The following is a 19,021-nucleotide window of genomic DNA, read 5'->3' as shown; positions in this document are numbered from 1 at the left end:
TGACTCATCTTTTATCACAGCTCATTTCTTTGACGCAATTGTGTTATCACTGCAACGTATGATCATCTTTGGTGACCAGCATATATCCAGTCCATAATTAATACCGCTGAAAGAGCACCAACGAGTCAATGACTCACAAAGTAACGCATACGAAACATGGCAATTGGGGGATCCCCTTCATTGTACGATGATCCCCAAACCGGTTCGCTATAAATAAAATTGCTTCAGTTGTTTCGTCAGAGTCTAGAAATCAATCTCTCCCAGGAAACTGTCTCCCTCCTGTTGGCGTCACGCGTTCTGGTGTTCGGCGTTCTTATCAGTGTAGTGCTCATTCAATGTCCGCCCACGACCACTTCGCGATCTCCAGTATTGACAGGTTCGTCGTGGATATTGGATTGCGAAATGGGGCGTCTACCGTGGATGGGGATATTGATGGCTGTCGAACTGGTTCTGCTGAATGGTTCGTTGATGATCTGCGCGGGATTTTTTGTTGAAGAATTTTTATTTTGAAGTGCTTCTTTTAAGCTCAGCTAAACGAGGACTGCACGACTCCGGGTGGACAGCACGGCACGTGCGTTCCGGTGCGGGATTGCTCTTTCGTGCGGGAGATCTTCGCCAAGGTTAGTAGCAGGGAGGATCAGCTGAACGTACTGCGGTATCGGTGCGGAACGTTGGCCGGTTCGGGGAAGGTTCTGGTGTGCTGTCCGCGGCTTGTGAGTGCTAGCGGGTGTGGACGGCTAACGCTTCAGAATAAGATCGTTGGAGGTGAGGAGACGGAACCTAATGAGTTTCCGTGGACGGTGAGGTTGGTGTATTTGAGGAATGGAGTGCGGCAGTTTCGATGTGGGGGATCCTTGATCAGTGAGTACTACGTGCTGACGGCGGCTCACTGCGTGGTTGAACTGAGGACGTATGAACTGTGAGTGTTAGTTGATATGTGGGAATCGAACTCCTGACATTATTCCGATCATCATTCTAGGATAGCAGTTCGACTGGGTGAATGGGATACGACAACGCAGGTGGACTGCAAGGAGGAGGACAACGGCGAGAAGACCTGCAACCGGTTTCCTCATCGAGATATCTTCGTGGAAAGGGTTATCCCTCACGATCAGTACTCCAGAACGTCCAAGAATCACGAGCATGATATCGCTCTGATAAAGCTATCCAAGCGAGCTCCGAGTACGGACTCGATATCACCGATCTGTGTTCCGACTGCGGACATGGCCTCGGAGCTACGGGTCGATCGGGAATCCTTCGTCGTAGCTGGATGGGGGAAGTCTTCCGATTTGGATTGTAAATAACTTCAAGATTCCCCAAGATCTACATTTCTAAGCACTAACTATTTTCAGCATCCAGCATTCGGAAGCTGAAGGTCACTCTTCCCGGTAAGCCGATGGCCAAATGTACCAAGGCGTACGCCAGCCAGAGTGTGGAGTTCACCGAGAACCAGCTGTGCGTGGGTGGGACCGCCGGACGGGACTCGTGCCGGGGAGATTCCGGTGGTCCGCTGATGGTGATCATCGATAACCACTGGCATCTGGCCGGGATCGTCAGCGTGGGACCGGTGGACTGCGGGACGGAGGGAATCCCCGGGATCTACACCAGGCTGGGTAGCTATTTGGGGTGGATTGCCGGAAGAATCGAGTTGGAAGCGAACCTGACTGAGGTCTAGTGATACTATTAGTTGTAATTAGTTATAAAACTCACAAAACTCTCAATCAAATTTGAGAGCATTATACTCTCAACCTGTGAAAAAAAAATCGTTGAGAAACGCCTGGAGATTATCCATGTGAGCAATTCTCTATGAAATCGGTCTTTTTTTTATTTTAATTTTTGTATTTTTTTAACCCGGCTGAAACTTGTTTGATGCCTTCGGTATGCCCAAAGAAGCCATTTTGCATCATTAGTTTGTCCATATAATTTTCCATACAAATTTGGCAGCTGTCCATACAAAAATGATGATTAAACGTTCAAAAATCTGTATCTTTTGAAGGAATTTTTTGATCGATTTGGTTTCTTAGGCAAAGTACACTGAAAAAAAATGATACACGGTAAAACAAAATTGGTGAATTTTAATTTAATTTTTTGTCACTTAAACTTGATTTGCAAAAAAACATTATTTTTTTATTTTTTGATATCTTTTAGGTGACATAAAATGCCAACTTTTCAGAAATTTCCAGGTTGTGCAAAAAATCTTTGACAGAGTTATGAATTTTTGAATCAATACTGTTTTTTTTTCAAAAAATCGAAATATCGACCGCAAAAATTTTTCAACTTCATTTTTCGATGTTAAATGAAATTTACAATCAGAAAGTACCTGAGTGAAATTTAGATAAAGTGCACCGTTTTCAAGTTAAAGCCAAATTTTAGTAACTTTTTTGAAAATAGTAGCAGTTTTTCATTTTTTAAATTAATACACATATTTGCCCACTTTTGAAAAAAAAATATATGTGGAAACCTGAGAAAATTCTCTATATTTTGCTTTTTTGAACTTTGTTGATACGACCCTTAATTGCTGAGAAATTGCCATGTAAAGGTTTTAAAACATGAAAATTGATGTTTTCTAAGTCTCACCCAAAAAACCTACCATTTTTTCGATATCTCAGCAACTAATGATCCAATTTACAATGTTAAAAAAAGAAACATTCATAAAATTTTCCGATCTTTTCGAAATCAATATTTTCAAAAAAATTAAATCAAGAATAACATTTCAAAAGGGTTAAACATTCAATATAACGCCCTTTTGAAATGTTAGTCTTGATTTAAATTTTTTTTAAATACTGTTTCTCAGCTTTAAAAAAATGTTTTTTCAAAAGTGGGCAAACATGCGCACTAATTTAAAAACAAATGAAAAACTGCTACTTTTTTCAAAAAAGTTACCAAAAAATGGTTTTAACTTGAAAACGGTGAACTTAATCAAAATTTCATTAGAGTACTTTTTGATTGAAAATTTGATTTTACATCGAAAAATGAAGTTAAAAAATTTTTGCGATCAATATTTCGATTTTTTGAAAAAATCAGTATTGATTCAAAAACTCATAACTCGGTCAAAGATTTTTTGCACAACCTGGAAATTTCTGAAAAGTTGGCATTTTATGTCACCTAAAAAATATATAAAAAAATTAAAATAGTGTTTTTTCACAAATACTAGCGAAAAAAATGTTAATTAAAAATAACCAATTTTTTTTACTTTCAGTGTAATTTGGTCAAAGATTTTTTCCACAACATGGAAATTTCTGAAAAGTTAGCATTTTACGTCACCTAAAAAATATCAAAAAATAAAAAAGTGTTTTTTCGCAAATCAAGTTTATGTGACAAAAAGTTAAATTAAAAATCACCAAAAAAATTTACCGTGTATCATTTTTTTGCAGTGTACTTTGCCGAAGAGACCAAATCGAAAAAAAAAATTCCTTCAAAAGATGCAGATTTTTAAATTTTCATGCAATATTTTTGTATGGACAGCTGCCAAATTTGTATGGAAAATTATATGGACAAACTAATGATGCAAATGGCTTCTTTTAGCCTGCTTAAAAAATACAAAAAAATCGAATGACCGAAATCTGAGAGAATTGCTCATGTCTAAAATGTTTCATCAGTGATAGTTAAATTTCAATAAATATAGATTGATAACACCCAAAGTGAGGATGTCAAGGAGTCAAATTGACACCATCAAGACTATAGTATACCTTTCGGATGTAATGCAAAATCGCAATAAAGATGTTAATGGGTTTTCCTAAATTGCACCAAAAACACTCCACCCCTCTCATGATCACCTCGCAAACATGATGTACTCTGGCCAATTGAACTTCAGCGATGTCAGCAAGAGGGCAGGTGTCCAAACGACACGCGTTCAAGCGCGGACCTACTCTTCAGATCGGAGTGGACACAGATAAACAGACCAGCATTTGTGATATTTTCATTGACATTGACCGCCATCTGTTGATTCGTTTTGAAACCTCAAAAAAAGCTTTTCAAAAAGCTCGAAACTTTCAGAGTCCATTCTCCAAATATCCATGAACCCAATCCGGAACCATTTGACCGTTCCAGCAGCGTGCAAGCCAAATCAGCTGACAAATCAATTAGTCGCGAGCGAGCTCGCCTCCCAAAAGCTATCATTTAGCGACGCGGAACCCCCAGAACAACCGTGAGAGCTTTCCAAAGCTCGGCGTTCCCGTGTGGAGAGGGGAAATTCATTAGCGCTAATTAAACTGTCATACCAACAACCGGGACCGGGTATGAACGTGACGTTTTGCCAAGTAGGTATACCTACCGCCCTACTGACTGCTGCGGTAGCTGAACAACACAACATTATCAAGGCTGATGTCAGGTTGGGAGGATCTTGTTGCGCAAAACTGTGCATCGCACGTGTGACGGGATATCGATTGGGGCGATTGCGATAGGATTTGGACCTTGCAAGGGGAAGTAATTAATTTAGTTGGTTTATTGCAGGACGTCACGGCGCGCGATTTGTTTCAATTTGATGGGATAATGGCGTGGATAAGTTTACTAGAAGAAGGATATTTGTGGTAAACTAAATTAAATCACAACAATTAATGTTCACCTAAGACAATTGTTTTCGGCTCTTAAATCGTCACAGTAAAACCATGCTTTAAGAATTCAAGTAAAACATACAATAATATGTAACAGACGAAAACATGTAAACAATCAATCATATTTGGAATTGTATTCAATAAGATATTTTGAATTATTTTCAATTTCGAAAACTCTATCTTTAATTGGCCCGGCGAGGTTCAGCTGACTGTTTCAAAAAAATCCACAGAGCCAGTCTAAACGTTGAATTAAAACTAGAAAAATCAGTGAAATCCGTTTTTTAAAAATTTGAAAATTTACATCTGAGTGTGCAAGCGGAAACACACTCCCTCCAAAGCATTCCGAATTTAATTAATCTCAATTTGAAACCACCGACAGATGAAAATTTAATTTGCATTCTCATCAAACTTTTTCCATTTCACCACGAGATATGATCATTTAGCAGCAGCAGCATCTGTGGCATCACACATGCGACCATCAAACCACAACAGCACGGATGTGCAGCATAATTGCCTCCAACTCACTCCATATGCTATACTCAATGCTTTTTTTGATTGCCCGTTTTCACCCATATATATGTTTCTGCCCTCATTATCGCTCTGATTGGGCATTAAATCCATCAATTCCCCCGTGGCTTTGGCACTCCGCTCACTCACTCGAGAGTAAATATAGGAAAGTGCACGTGGAAAAGCAGAAAAAAGGGAAATTTATAGAAAGAAAAACCACCCGGACCACGAACCACTTATTAGTCAGCAGAAAAGTCAACTACCCCCCTCTCTCCTAAGGTGCATTACCTGTGAGATGATGCACAGGTGTTTCTCTCGTGACGAGAAAATAAATGTTCGTCGTTATGCGCTTTTCCTCACGTGTTTCTCTGTGGTCACGTGGGTAATTATTTAGGGTAAACAGAGCTTGGCGAGGACTTTCGATGGTTTTTGTTATTGGTTTAAAATAGAAATCTGATGAATTTTGATTTAGTTGAAGCATTGTTTTCCCATTTAAAAATATTCTTTGAAAACATAATTTGTTTGTTTTGTAGATAAAATTAGGTAGATTTTTTTTTAATTCTGCGTACCTATTCACTATTGTATAAAGTTTTTATAACATAACAACTCTGCCGCTCTAATCGAGTCCGTCCCAAATGTAGAAACAGCAAGCTTAGAAAAACGCAAATCAAATTTGTCCCACCCATAAGGTAACGTGTTTCGGTACGGTTTGCTGTAACAAATTATTATTAAAATTTTCTGATAGTTCACATGATTTCGAACCAAACTGCATCATTAACTCAAAATTGACGAAATTACATATGGGACGGACTTGATTTGAGCGGCAGTACTCTACTACCAAGTAAGTTTTGTGAATTGAATCAATTAAAACAACAATTCATTTTGTGAAAAGCTGAAAAACTGCCCATGCAAAAGTTCCATGACGCCATATGTCATACGAGTCATCAGTAAGACATTGCTTTTAAAAACTTTTAAAAAAGCACATCCAATTTCAAATTCTCGTTTGATAATGATTTTTACAAACTTTTCCTTTCGAAAGCATCCATTCTAGTGTATTTTAGTGAAAAAAAATACAACTTTTGAACTGCAGTCTATGACGGTAAAAAAATACTTGCTAAATTTATTGAAGAACTATAACTAATAAAAAACGTAGCATTTACAACATTAAACCAAACCTTTTCCGTTATATATTGACAACAATCTAAAACATTTTCAGCATATTATTTAAATAGAAGGGCTCCAGAAACTACTCGATTCTTATTCAAAAACATTGAATTTTTATGTTTTGCCTTCCTCATTGAGGTAAGGCTATAATCCTGCTCGAAAAATAAACTTTTGAAAAACAGCTCGCAGACCTATATTCATGTATACCTATCGACTCAGAATCGAAAACTGAACAAATGTCTGTGTGTGTGTGTGTGTATGTGTGTGCGTATTCCCCTTGGTGCTCAAAATTCTTGCCAAGTTTTCTCGGCACTGGCTGATCCGATTTGACTCAAACAAGTTGCATTCGGTCCGGTTTGGTGCCCCATACTGCACTATTGAATTGTTTGAAGATCCGATAAGTAGTTCAAAAGTTACGTATAAAAAAGTGTCAAAGTTGCGAATTGGGTGCTGGAATTTTGATGCCGGATCTCACTTAAATGCATATAAACTATGTCCGGATCCATCATCCAACCCATCGTTGGTTAGGTAATCAAAAGACCTTTCCAATGATTCCAAAACATTAAAGATCTGGCAACCCTGTCTCAAGTTATGACCACTTAAGTGATATTTATGTACTTTTTTGAAGCCGGATCTCACTTAAATGCATGTAAACTATGTCCGGATTCATCATCCAACCTATCGTTGGTTAGGTAATCAAAAAACCTTTTCAATGAGTCCAAAACATTGAAGATCTGGCAATCCTGTCTCGATTTATGACCTCCTAACTGATATTTATGAACTTTTTTGAAGCCGGATCTCACTTAAAAGCATGTAAACTATGTCCGGATCCATCATACGACCCATTGTTGGTTAGGTAATCAAAAGACCTTTCCAATGAGTCCAAAACATTGAAGATCTGGCAACCCTGTCTCGAGTTATGACCACTTAAGTGATATTTATGTACTTTTTTGAAGCCGGATCTCACTTAAATGTATGTAAACTATGTCCGGATCCATCATACGACCCATTGTTGGTTAGGTAATCAAAAGACCTTTCCAATGAGTCCAAAACATTGAAGATCTGGCAACGCTCAGTCTCAAGTTATGATCGCTTAAGTGACATTTGTGTATTTTTTATTGAGAAATAGATGGAATTTGTGTCCAAACCCATCATATCACCAAATGTTGGTAAAAAGTGAGGAAGGCACCAACCACATAGGTGGATTAAGTTAGTTTTTTTTTTAGTTTTCAATGACTTTTGCTCGTTTATTTACTTTCTGAAATGCTTAAATATTTGCAATTTATCATTTTATAATTTTTTTCATGATTTCTTACCTAAGTTGCTGACTTTAGAATAAAATTAATAATTTTTCAACGCTTCGTTCAAAAAATCAAAACATATTCCAATTGTTTTCTGGGGCCTGTCTGAATTCCGACAATGAACGATTTCAAATAAATACTGTCTCATGATTTTTTGAAACTTGTTTTAGCAAAGTAATGAAATCAAAAAAGAAAACATATTTTTAGGATGAAAATCAAATTTTTTTGTTATGACATTATTTACTTTTTTATACATTAATGGTCTAACGCAGAAAAAAAATTATTATTTTTGCCGTGTTAAGGAAATCATTTTGAGAAAATTTTGTTCTACAAAATACTATACTTCTCTTGTTTTATTTAGTTTTTCAATTTGCATTTATCTTATTTGGTTTATGTTTGTTTTTTTTTGTAGTATTTGACTTATTCTACCACCTCCTATCATGACATTTTGCCTTTCTAATTTTTTCATGTTTTTACACTCACTTTTTCAATTTTGCGCTTGTTTTTCACATTTTTTGCTATATAATGGCACCATTATCATTGTAAAAAAAGGAATATTAGTAAAAAAACACAGCCAAAGTTGACCCCTAAAAAATGACATTTTTTTAAAAAATTGCGAAAGTCACATAAAAAAATTAAACTTCCAACCCTAAAATATCCTAAAGTTTTAAGAGTTTTTCTTTCCAATGCTTTTTAAAGATCAAAAATTGGTTGAAAAATAGATTTTTGGCGAATTTTACATCGAAGCCCGTCTAATGGCGGGGTTGGATTGTATAGGATCAAGTTGTTTTTTAAGATTTTCTGTTCTAAACATCAGAAACAAACATAAACTAAACGTGATAAATGCCAATAAAAATACTATAAATGATAACAGAAAAAAATAAATAAGAAATGTTGAGTTTTTTGAAAAACAAAAGTTGGTTAAATGACCACCTTAACACGGGAAAAATAAACATTTTCAATTAATAAAATTTGGGCAATTGATAGTAAAAAAAAAATAAAACCATCTTTAAAGAATATTTTTATGAATCTCAATTCAATTTGAAATATAATTATACTAATAATTCAAAACAGTCCAACTTAGAGTGCTACTAAAACGGATATTATTCGTCCATTAGTCACATTAGTCACTTCTCACACCGTTAGTGCTGCTGCATAAACAAACTGTTTTCCACGTCGTTTCCTTAAGCACGTGTGCTTGCTTTTTTTATTTCCGTTGAACGCTCGGCGGTTTTCGACGGAAGCATCAAAGCTCGGGCATCTGGCTGGACGGTTTGGTGTTCCGTTTCAAGTAGATTAAAGGTCACAGACAATTGGATGACGCCTTATTTTGCTTTATTTATTTTTTTAAGCGAGAGAAGAAAAGTTTAAAAATCTATTTATCTGTGACCTTTATAAAACAACTAAAACAGCTGCTGCTGCTGGGCAATTGATTGGATATTGCATCTTAACAGATAGGTACTTGAAAAACGAAAAAATAAATAAATAATAACGTGCAAAACCGCGACTATCGATATCACAGCCTCTTCACCGACTTTTCGTGATTATAGCATTATTTATGGGAGGTTTCCGTGCTGCGCACGATGCGCCGATCTCGCGTAAAACCAAAGATGATGCAACCGCTGCTGGCAACTACAAAGCGTTTTCCATCATTTTGGTCTCATAAAATTATACCGTTGAGTTTCTAAGTGAGAGATATCATTTATCAAATCTTCTGCGATGCAATACGGAAGATTCTGCGTTGTTAAATTTTCAAGGATTTGGAAATTCTATGAAAAAAGGTTTTTTTTCATAACCTCAAAACATTGTTTTTGAAAATTTGTAAGAACCACTTGAAACTTTTTATTGTTTAGTATTTTTTGCTGTGTAAAAATCCCGTGGGTATGCAAAACAGAAATATCAACAGCTTAGGGACGTCTACGCCATAACCGCCATCGCCATGATGATTAGCCTGTCCCATTTTGAGGTCATGTCGAGGAATTTCAGGTGCTCACTTCTTAAATGATAGATTATGATGTTAGGAACAATGTTTTCTTAGACAAGAAAAAATAATAAAATACTTTCTCGCACCCCCTAGTCGATTTACTAAAAAAAGTCACTTTTTTGAACAAATTTTCTAAAATCGCTTGGAATCAATACAAAAACTGCTTCGATCAGGTGTGTATTATCTTCAAACGATAGGTTTTTGTCCATAGATTAAGATGCACTATCAATATTGGACCAAAATTTAAGTTTTTGGACTCTCCCAGGCGGATTTGTGTCGAAAAAATCGCATTTTTTCGAAACTTTTTTCAGAAATGTTTATTTAATTTAGGGTAGCCTATTTTTCCCAGTGAAACCAATGCATGCAGCTTGTAGGAAATTTCATGGCGAACATTTTTCCTTCTGAGAAAATCCAATTTCGACACTCCAGAGCCGAGATATTTGTGTTTTAGTGAGGAAAAAAGAGGCAATTTTCAAAATTCAGAAGCAAGGCCTACTAATTACACGATGTAGCAAGCATATGTCTCAAAGGTCAGGGTATGCTTTTTTATAGTAATTTTGGCCGCTGAATCCGAATCTGAAATCAAATTTCGTGTAAACAGTGATGTTTTGGAGCTACACCCTTTTGGAATGTTATTTGCGTGTTTAAGAGGCAGTTTTTGTAAATATTGCTCGGTTTGTTCTAGAGGTCGTATCGAGGTGCTCCGATTTGGATGAAACTTTCAGCGTTTGTTTGTCTATACATGAGATGAACTCATGTCAAATATGAGCCTCTACGACAAAGGGAAGTGGGGTAAAACGGGCATTGAAGTTCGAGGTCCAAAAAACATAAAAAATCTTAAAATTGCTCGCATTTTAGTAAAACTTCATCAATTCCAACTCTCTTTGATGCATTCGAAAGGTCTTTTGAAGCACTTCAAAATGAATGAGCCATAGACATCCAGGATTGGTTTAACATTTTCTCATAGCTTTTGCAAATTACTGTTAGAAATGGTTTTTTTTAAACCTCAATATCTTTTTGCAACAGTCAGCAACACCCATACTCTTTTAGTTCAAAAGTTAGGGAATTTCATGGACTATAAGCCTACGGTAATAACTTTTTGGCCAATCGAAGTTTTCCTCATAGTTTTTTGATTTTTCTAGAACAAACATTTTACAACGTTAGTTATTGTCCCATAGCGGCTGTTTTTAGTCTAACTTTTGTCATATTCGAAATCCTCGGAAAATTCAAACTTCAATGCCCGTTTTTACCCCACTTCCCTTTGTCGTAGAGGCTCATATTTGGCATGAGTTCATCTCATGTATAGACAAACAAACGCTGAAAGTTTCATCCAAATCGGAGCACCTCGATACGACCTCTAGAACAAACCGAGCAATATTTACAAAAACTGCCTCTTAAACACGCAAATAACATTCCAAAAGGGTGTAGCTCCAAAACATCACTGTTTACACGAAATTTGATTTCAGATTCGGATTCAGCGGCCAAAATTACTATAAAAAAGCATACCCTGACCTTTGAGACATATGCTTGCTACATCGTGTAATTAGTAGGCCTTGCTTCTGAATTTTGAAAATTGCCTCTTTTTTCCTCACTAAAACACAAATATCTCGGCTCTGGAGTGTCGAAATTGGATTTTCTCAGAAGGAAAAATGTTCGCCATGAAATTTCCTACAAGCTGCATGCATTGGTTTCACTGGGAAAAATAGGCTACCCTAAATTAAATAAACATTTCTGAAAAAAGTTTCGAAAAAATGCGATTTTTTCGACACAAATCCGCCTGGGAGAGTCCAAAAACTTAAATTTTGGTCCAATATTGATAGTGCATCTTAATCTATGGACAAAAACCTATCGTTTGAAGATAATACACACCTGATCGAAGCAGTTTTTGTATTGATTCCAAGCGATTTTAGAAAATTTGTTCAAAAAAGTGACTTTTTTTAGTAAATCGACTAGGGGGTGCGAGAAAGTATTTTATTATTTTTTCTTGTCTAAGAAAACATTGTTCCTAACATCATAATCTATCATTTAAGAAGTGAGCACCTGAAATTCCTCGACATGACCTCAAAATGGGACAGGCTAATGATGATAGATGGTCCGATAGTGCGAAATTGGATAAGCTTTTGTTTGGTTTCCCGGCCCCAAGATCCATTCCATTTGATGCTGCTGCTGCTGCTTCTACGGATGCTAACGAAGAGTTCAGCTGTGAAAAATAATAATTTTCCTTCGATTTGTTTGCCCTCGATGGTTTCCATAGCTCTCTTCCCCCCTCCGTTTCACAGTATAATAAAGGGGTTCCGAGATTTGATTTATTTCCAATCACTGCTGGCGCGCTAGGAATTGGCGCCCACTCCCCAAAGCAAGTATGAGTTCAACTGGGGGAGTTGGTGATGATTGCATAAGTAACAGCAGAATGAAAGGCAAACATCACCGCTGTGGAACTGTCCTGGGGAGAAGCAGCAGAAGCGGCGCAATAAACGCAACATTGAACGTCTTTCGATGGGCGGGTGCAGATCGGGCAGATTCGAAGAGTTATCTCATCGTAAAATGTGACGAGGTTTTAAATGTGATTTGTTTGCCCCGACAATCCATTCCAAACCAAGTTTGTAGCATTTTGGATTTTCGAAAAGCAATTGGAAAAATTATTTTTAAAAATTCAGCATATTATGGGGTTGTTGGACTTTATGTGACTTTGCTTATCTTTTGAAAATGATTGCTAATCAATTTTTAATCTATTCATGAACAACTTTAAATCAAAACAATTATTCATTAATTTTTGTTATGTTAATAACCTTTTTAGCTTTTTGTTGAAACTTAAAAACGAAGTTGACTTTATAGCTGTCGGCCACTATTGCTAGTACCAACCACTAGTGTTTTCCTTTTTATCTACAAGGACTTCGCGTTGAAACTTAAACGGTAATGAATAAATTGTATGTAAAAAATATGAAAAACGAACAGAAAATGGAAAGCTAAAAACAAAAAATATAAACAAAATAGATAAAAATAAATAAGGATTTTAAAAAGGACAAATGAATGAAGCAAGAAATTAAAAAAAAGTTATAAATAAAAATTTTATGAACAAAATTTACTTAAAATTACCTACTGACAAGAGGAAATTCGCAACAAAAAAAAACGAATTAGAGTAGAGGCTAAATTTAAGTCAAAAACAATCAGTTTTGCGGATTTTCAAGCTGTTATTAAACTTACGCTAAAAATGAAATCTCAAATAACCAAGAGAACCTCATCTTGAAAATATTTTTTTTCAGACTTTTCTTTAAAAACCTTAACAAATGAATGAAATAATAGCTGTAGTTTTGAATGCGACATAAGGTATTTTTATTTATTTTTTAAAATGATTCTTTAAAATAAATTTTAAATAAATTTGTGCCTGCAAAAGGAGAGCCATAATTTAGCAAGAAAAAAACTTTCGATTAAAGAGCAATAAAAAAAAAGAGCAATGCTCAACAAAAACTGGAACTGCATTTCATTGTATTTTTTATCTATCCCTATATGTATTTTGCATCATTGTTCACACAAGTCTCCATAAATTTCGTCAGCTGTATGTAAATCAGTACTTGGGGAAGGGATTTCCTGATAAATATGGTATGAAATTATAAAAGATAATGAGGTAAATTCTGAAAAAATAGCCTGAAGAAAATTCAATTGTATTAAGTTTTTTTTTTCACAGCATGGAAAACCTTATTCTTTATTTTTTTAGAGGACTAAAAAGTATCTTTTGAGCTAAGAAAAGGTAATGTTTTCTTCACAGAGACATGAATTTTTAAAATATAAACTGTTTTTCAAAAATATTGAAAATGTAGTCAAATAAATTGACAACAGTTTTGTTAAAATTAAACTAATTATGCAGCCGGCTTCACAATTTTTGGAAAACTCCACATAAATTGAGAAAGTTAATGTTAATGTTGTTGTCTCCTGAATAAAAAGTAGGATTCAATCCCAAAAAAAAGCCACATTTTAAGCCACATGAAACTACGAAATATTTTTGTTACTGAAACATGAATTTAAAAAATACCTTTCCAATAACATTCTTAAAATTAATATCAACTGAGCAATTTTTTTTAACTTTAAGTTTTTTACTTTACCCCTTCTATTTTTTGAAGAAATTTTTTTTTTATATTTCATGAAATACATAGTGTTTATTTTCAATTTGCAAAATAATCTTTCAAAATAAATAAATCGGCCGATAATTTGCTGTGATTTGAGCATTGCAATTAAAATTGAAAAAAATTACAGGAGGTGTGTTTTTTTTTTTGCAATATTTCAAAATATTCAAAACAAAGCCTTTTATTTCAAAAAGTCTAAAAATTGTGTTTGAGCGTTTTTCTTCCTAGATTCTACACAAAGAGTTATGGTTTCCTTGTCTTGTAAAACTTAAATTGATTAATAATTTTATAATGAATTTTATTTTTAAATAATTTATAATTTTTCTTGGTTTTTTTATATTTTTAGTCTTTTGCATTGTTTTATTCTATTTAATTTTGTCTATAGTCAAATAATAATAGTTTAAAGAGTTTCTGAAAGTAATATTGATTATTTTTCAACAATGTTGTATCCTGGCATCATATAAAGAATGATAATTCAACCCTGTTTTTCAAACGTGCTCGAAAAATAACCTTGTCACATATTTGTTAAAATATCTTGTTATTTTCAATGAGTATGGCTCTAAATTCAAATGCAAATTTAAATACAAAAAAAAATATGTTTAAAAATTTTGTAAATTTCTCTGTCCCATCAATGAAATCTACTTTGATAAAAAAATATCTTTAATAAATAGAAACAGTCAAATGATAAACTATGATAAATAATTTGATTCAAGGTTCATAAAAAAACCTCTGTGTTATTGAGTAGTTGAACCTTTTCATAATATTTTTTAGCGAAATAACCTAAAATTTTATAAGCATATAAGGCCGTTGAAAATATTTTTTGAAGTTTATGTCCCTCGGCTCTGACCAAAGTCGAGGGGGGGGGGGCAAAACCATAAAAAAATATGAAAAAATTAAATTACAAGCCTAAGTTTCAACATTTGAGTGAAAAAGTGCTTTAAAATCCATTTTACATGCGCCCAGTTGCTTTTCAATCATTAGTTTTCAAAATATCGAGGTATCAAGGGAAATTTTTTTTCGCGGAAAAAAAACTTTTCGTCGGACTGTGCACTGGTATTTTATGAAAATTTAAAATGTTTTCAAAAGAGTTCAAGCATGCTAAATATGAATATAAACGCAGGAAAATGCATTTGAAGTGGTTTTCACTTGATTAAACTTAAATTCTCATTAAAATTTTAATTTTTTTTCGAAAAGATATTTTTTTGCCCCCTGATTATTCAGGCCGATTTTGAAGTGGAGAGTGGGGCTGACATAAACTTTGAAAAATATTTGCAACGGCCTTATTACACCATAAAATTATTTTTGATTTTTTTACAGCTTTCTGTACAATTCGTGAAACTTCCCCAGAAATACGAACAATTTGAATTTTTTGATTATTGTTCTTGAGGGTTAAATTGTTTATCTTCTAGATTGCATGGACAATATTTGGGGTTCGCTTGGCGAACATATTGCATGCAATTTTGTACTTGTTTGTTGAAGCGACGTGCCGCTCTAATTATTCTTACAAAGTTCAGATTAAAAATATTTGACTCTCTGTAACAATTTGATTTCATTTTTAATTAATATTATATTTTTGTCCACTATTATCAGTTATATCAGATTGACATTGATTCAAATAAGTTTAGTAAAAATAATAAAAGATAAAATTGTCAACAAAAATCATAAATTTTCGTCACACCATCCAATAATTGAAATCCAATTACCAACCACAACTGTTTCAAAAGCTTCCCCATCTAATTGTCCAAGCCTATCGGCACCAATATCGTTTGCTTGTATTTAGGGATGGATGCTCTTCACTCCAAGTTTAATTACAACACTTGACGACGAATTGAACGCGATGGTGCTGCCTGCCCTCACAGTATACGGCTCAGTACCATTCCAATTAATTGATTGCAGAACGGAGAAGAAACCTTCAAAGCTGGCGCTTAATTGCAATCGCCTCGAAAGTGAGGAATTCGTCGCCGTCATTTGAGAAGAGCCCTTTTGTGGGTCATCATTAAACTACGTGGGTCAGGATTGTTCCCATTCCGTACAAATTTAATTATAGTTCAAACATGTAAAATTTGTAAAATTTCAACAACAAAATTACGTGATTTAAGGACGACCCCTCTTCCATGGACCGGACGAAGATGCCCAGCGGCTGCATTTTGGAACGCATTGCACATCTTCACGGAATGTAGGGTAGAGTAGTCATCAATGAGACACGGGGAACAATGATAAAATGGCTCTCACAAGTCGTAGTTTCAACCAATCAGGCTCATATTTGGGGGAAAGGTGTGTCTACTAGATACACGTCTGCCATTATAGTGGCTTTGGTTATGGACGCTTCCTTGAAAAGTTATTCATAAATGTTTGATTCTGGGATGTAAAAGTAAATTATGCACAAAAATTACTTTTTCGCTCGTAGGCTGCCATTAACACCAAAACTAATATTTCTTCAAATTTCTTTCGACGTTCCATAGGGATTGAGTTGGGCTACAATGTCCTTTCATTAGGTTTGGCCAAAATTTAGAATATACCCAGTATCCAGGACTGTCTCATTGTTCCCCACTCATTTCAGCTCATTGGTAACAATGAGACACTTTGATTTTTCTTCATTAAACTTTTCAAAATCTATGGAAATCTTTCAAAACATGAATTAAAAGTGATTTTTGGCATATTTATTGAGTTTTAACTTCATTTAACCAAAAATACAAAGTTATTTGGTATAAATATACGGATTTTACAAAATTTAAATACTTTTTAGTATAACTTTTGTTAATTAAAGTTTCATGTTGGCAAAATTGCTCTAAAATGTTCAAGGCAAGTTACCTGCAATGGAACAATACAAAAACATGATGTTTTACTAGAAAAATCTTGATTTTCGTAGTGTGTCTCATTGTTCCCCAGCTGTCTCATTGTTCCTGCCAAGTGCGTCTACAATGAGACAGTTGAATAACTCTGGCTGTAGATGTCGGATCGATCTCATATTTTGGTCAATGTTAGAACACATTAAAAGAAAGAAAATGCAACAAAAAGCTCATTAAAACATGCTGATGAAAAAATGAGAAAAATCTTTGAAAGTTGAAAACCAAAAGTGTCTCATTGATGACTACCCTACCCTAAGTACCAAAACACACCAGCACTCTTTGATCAACACACAGCAATTCGTAAACAAAATAGTCGAAACAAGTGCCTTCCAGCCACGGCAAACAGACGGCTTGAGACTTTGTGAGGGTCGAACGAACGGTTTATTTGGTTTGCAATCGAACTCCTCGAAATCGATTTGCGCTGTGGTCGGGCCCTCGCAATTTCGTGACCAACTCGAGCCGAGATCTTTGGTTGTGTTGCAATCGACGGATGCCTTGCGAGATGGGAGGTCAAACGATTTGGACCTTATGTTTAATGGGTTTGTTCTTAAAAGATGGAGTTTAAAAGTTGATGTAATCGTAAGTTATTATAACTTTAAAAGATTTCACCTATCATGAAATAAAAAGCTTTAAAAAAAAAGTTGATTGCAAAACATGCAAATTTTATTTTTATTTTGAGAATAACTCGCATTCGTTAGCAATAATATCACTCAAAACTGACCAATGAACCGAATCACAAACAAATTATCCACAGTTCATCGACCATCCACAACCGTTATGAATGAAAATCCCGGCCCAGTCGGTGTTATCGGTCACAACCAGAGAGGGAGCATTCACTGACAATGAACTATAATCAAATAGGATAATTTGGCATTGATGGAGCTTTAAACGCATTATAAAATGTATCCCATTGGCGCACACATACACTCACACACATTTGCGCATTTTGTCCAGAAGTGTAGTTTGGTGCGATGATGCTCATAAATTGTGCAATGAACGATAATGATTTTTTTTGGTGTTGTTTGTTTTGCCTTCCTCACTGAGGTAAGGCTATAATCCTGCTCTAAAAATGAACTTTTTATTAAAAGCTCAAAGACCCACCTTCATGTATACATATCGACTCAGAATCGAAAACTGAACAAATGTCTGTGTGTGTGTATGTGTGTGTGTATGTGTGTGTGTATGTGTGTGTGTATGTATGTATGTGACCAAAATTCTCACTGAGTTTTCTCAGCACTGGCTGAACCGATTTTGACCAAACTAATTGCATTCAACTTGGTTTAGGGTCCCATACATCGCTATTGAATTGTTTGAAGTTTCGATAACTAGTTCAAAAGTTATGTATAAAAATGTGTTTTCATATATATCCGGATCTCATTTATATGCATGAAAACGATGTCCGGATCCATCATCCGACCCATCGTTGGTTAGGTAATCGAGAGACCTTTCCAACGAGTCCACAACATTGAAGATCTGGCAACCATGTCTCGAGTTATGACCACTTAAGTGATATTTATGTACTTTTTTGAAGCCGGATCTCACTTAAATGTATGTAAACGCTGTCCGGATCCATCATGCGACTCATCGTTGGTTAGGTAATCGAGAGACTTTTCCAACGAGTCCACAACATTGAAGATCTGGCAACCCTGTCTCGAGTTATGACCACTTAAGTGATATTTATGTACTTTTTTGAAGCCGGATCTCACTTAAATGTATGTAAACGCTGTCCGGATCCATCATCCGACCCATCGTTGGTTAGGTAATCGAGAGACCTTTCCAACGAGTCTACAACATTGAAGATCTGGCAACCCTGTCTCGAGTTATGACCACTTAAGTGATATTTATGTACTTTTTTGAAGCCGGATCTCACTTAAATGTATGTAAACGCTGTCCGGATCCATCATGCGACCCATCGTTGGTTAGGTAATCGAGAGACCTTTCCAACGAGTCCACAACATTGAAGATCTGGCAACCCTGTCTCGAGTTATGACCACTTAAGTGATATTTATGTACTTTTTTGAAGCCGGATCTCACTTAAATGTATGTAAACGCTGTCCGGATCCATCATCCGACCCATCGTTGGTTAGGTAATCAAGAGACCTTTCCAACGAGTCCACAACATTGAAGATCTGGCAACCCTGTCTCGAGTTATGACCACTTAAGTGATATTTATGTACTTTTTTGAAGCCGGATCTCACTTAAATGTATGTAAACGCTGTCCGGATCCATCATCCGACCCATCGTTGGTTAGGTAATCAAGAGACCTTTCCAACGAGTCCACAACATTGAAGATCTGGCAACCCTGTCTCGAGTTATGTCCACTTAAGTGATATTTATGTACTTTTTTGAAGCCGGATCTCACTTAAATGTATGTAAACGCTGTCCGGATCCATCATGCGACCCATCGTTGGTTAGGTAATCGAGAGACCTTTCCAACGAGTCCACAACATTGAAGATCTGGCAACCCTGTCTCGAGTTATGACCACTTAAGTGATATTTATGTACTTTTTTGAAGCCGGATCTCACTTAAATGTATGTAAACGCT

At 35.5% G+C, this 19,021-nt stretch overlaps 1 protein-coding gene across 2 annotated transcripts; it reads left to right on the top strand.

Moving 5' to 3' along the window:
- The first annotated feature begins 266 nt into the window (after nt 1-266).
- On the top strand, nt 267-2,036 carry LOC120423883 (serine protease easter-like). Of its 2 annotated transcripts, none has more exons than XM_039587851.2 (4): nt 267-460; nt 526-919; nt 980-1,293; nt 1,350-2,031. In XM_039587851.2, the coding sequence occupies exons 1-4, from the start codon at nt 403-405 to the stop codon at nt 1,670-1,672; spliced, it is 1,089 nt and encodes a 362-aa protein (XP_039443785.1). In that variant the 5' UTR covers nt 267-402; the 3' UTR covers nt 1,673-2,031. The 2 variants fall into 2 exon arrangements, with proteins under 2 accessions (XP_039443785.1, XP_052566176.1); XM_052710216.1 differs by having other exon boundaries at nt 320-460; nt 531-919; nt 1,350-2,036.
- The last annotated feature ends 16,985 nt before the right edge of the window (nt 2,037-19,021 follow it).

Source organism: Culex pipiens, chromosome 3 (genome assembly GCF_016801865.2).
Source record: "Culex pipiens pallens isolate TS chromosome 3, TS_CPP_V2, whole genome shotgun sequence".
NCBI classification, from domain to species: Eukaryota; Metazoa; Arthropoda; class Insecta; order Diptera; family Culicidae; genus Culex; species Culex pipiens.
This window is presented reverse-complemented; position numbering and strand designations above follow the sequence as displayed.

Excerpts from the sequence above, each read along its gene's own strand:
- LOC120423883 (XM_039587851.2), top strand. The coding sequence starts at position 403 with ATGGGGCGTCTACCGTGGATGGGGATATTGATGGCTGTCGAACTGGTT. Across the intron at positions 461-525 it reads CGAACTGGTTCTGCTGAATG|CTCAGCTAAACGAGGACTGC; the intron begins GTTCGTTGATGA and ends GCTTCTTTTAAG. Across the intron at positions 1,294-1,349 it reads GAAGTCTTCCGATTTGGATT|CATCCAGCATTCGGAAGCTG; the intron begins GTAAATAACTTC and ends AACTATTTTCAG.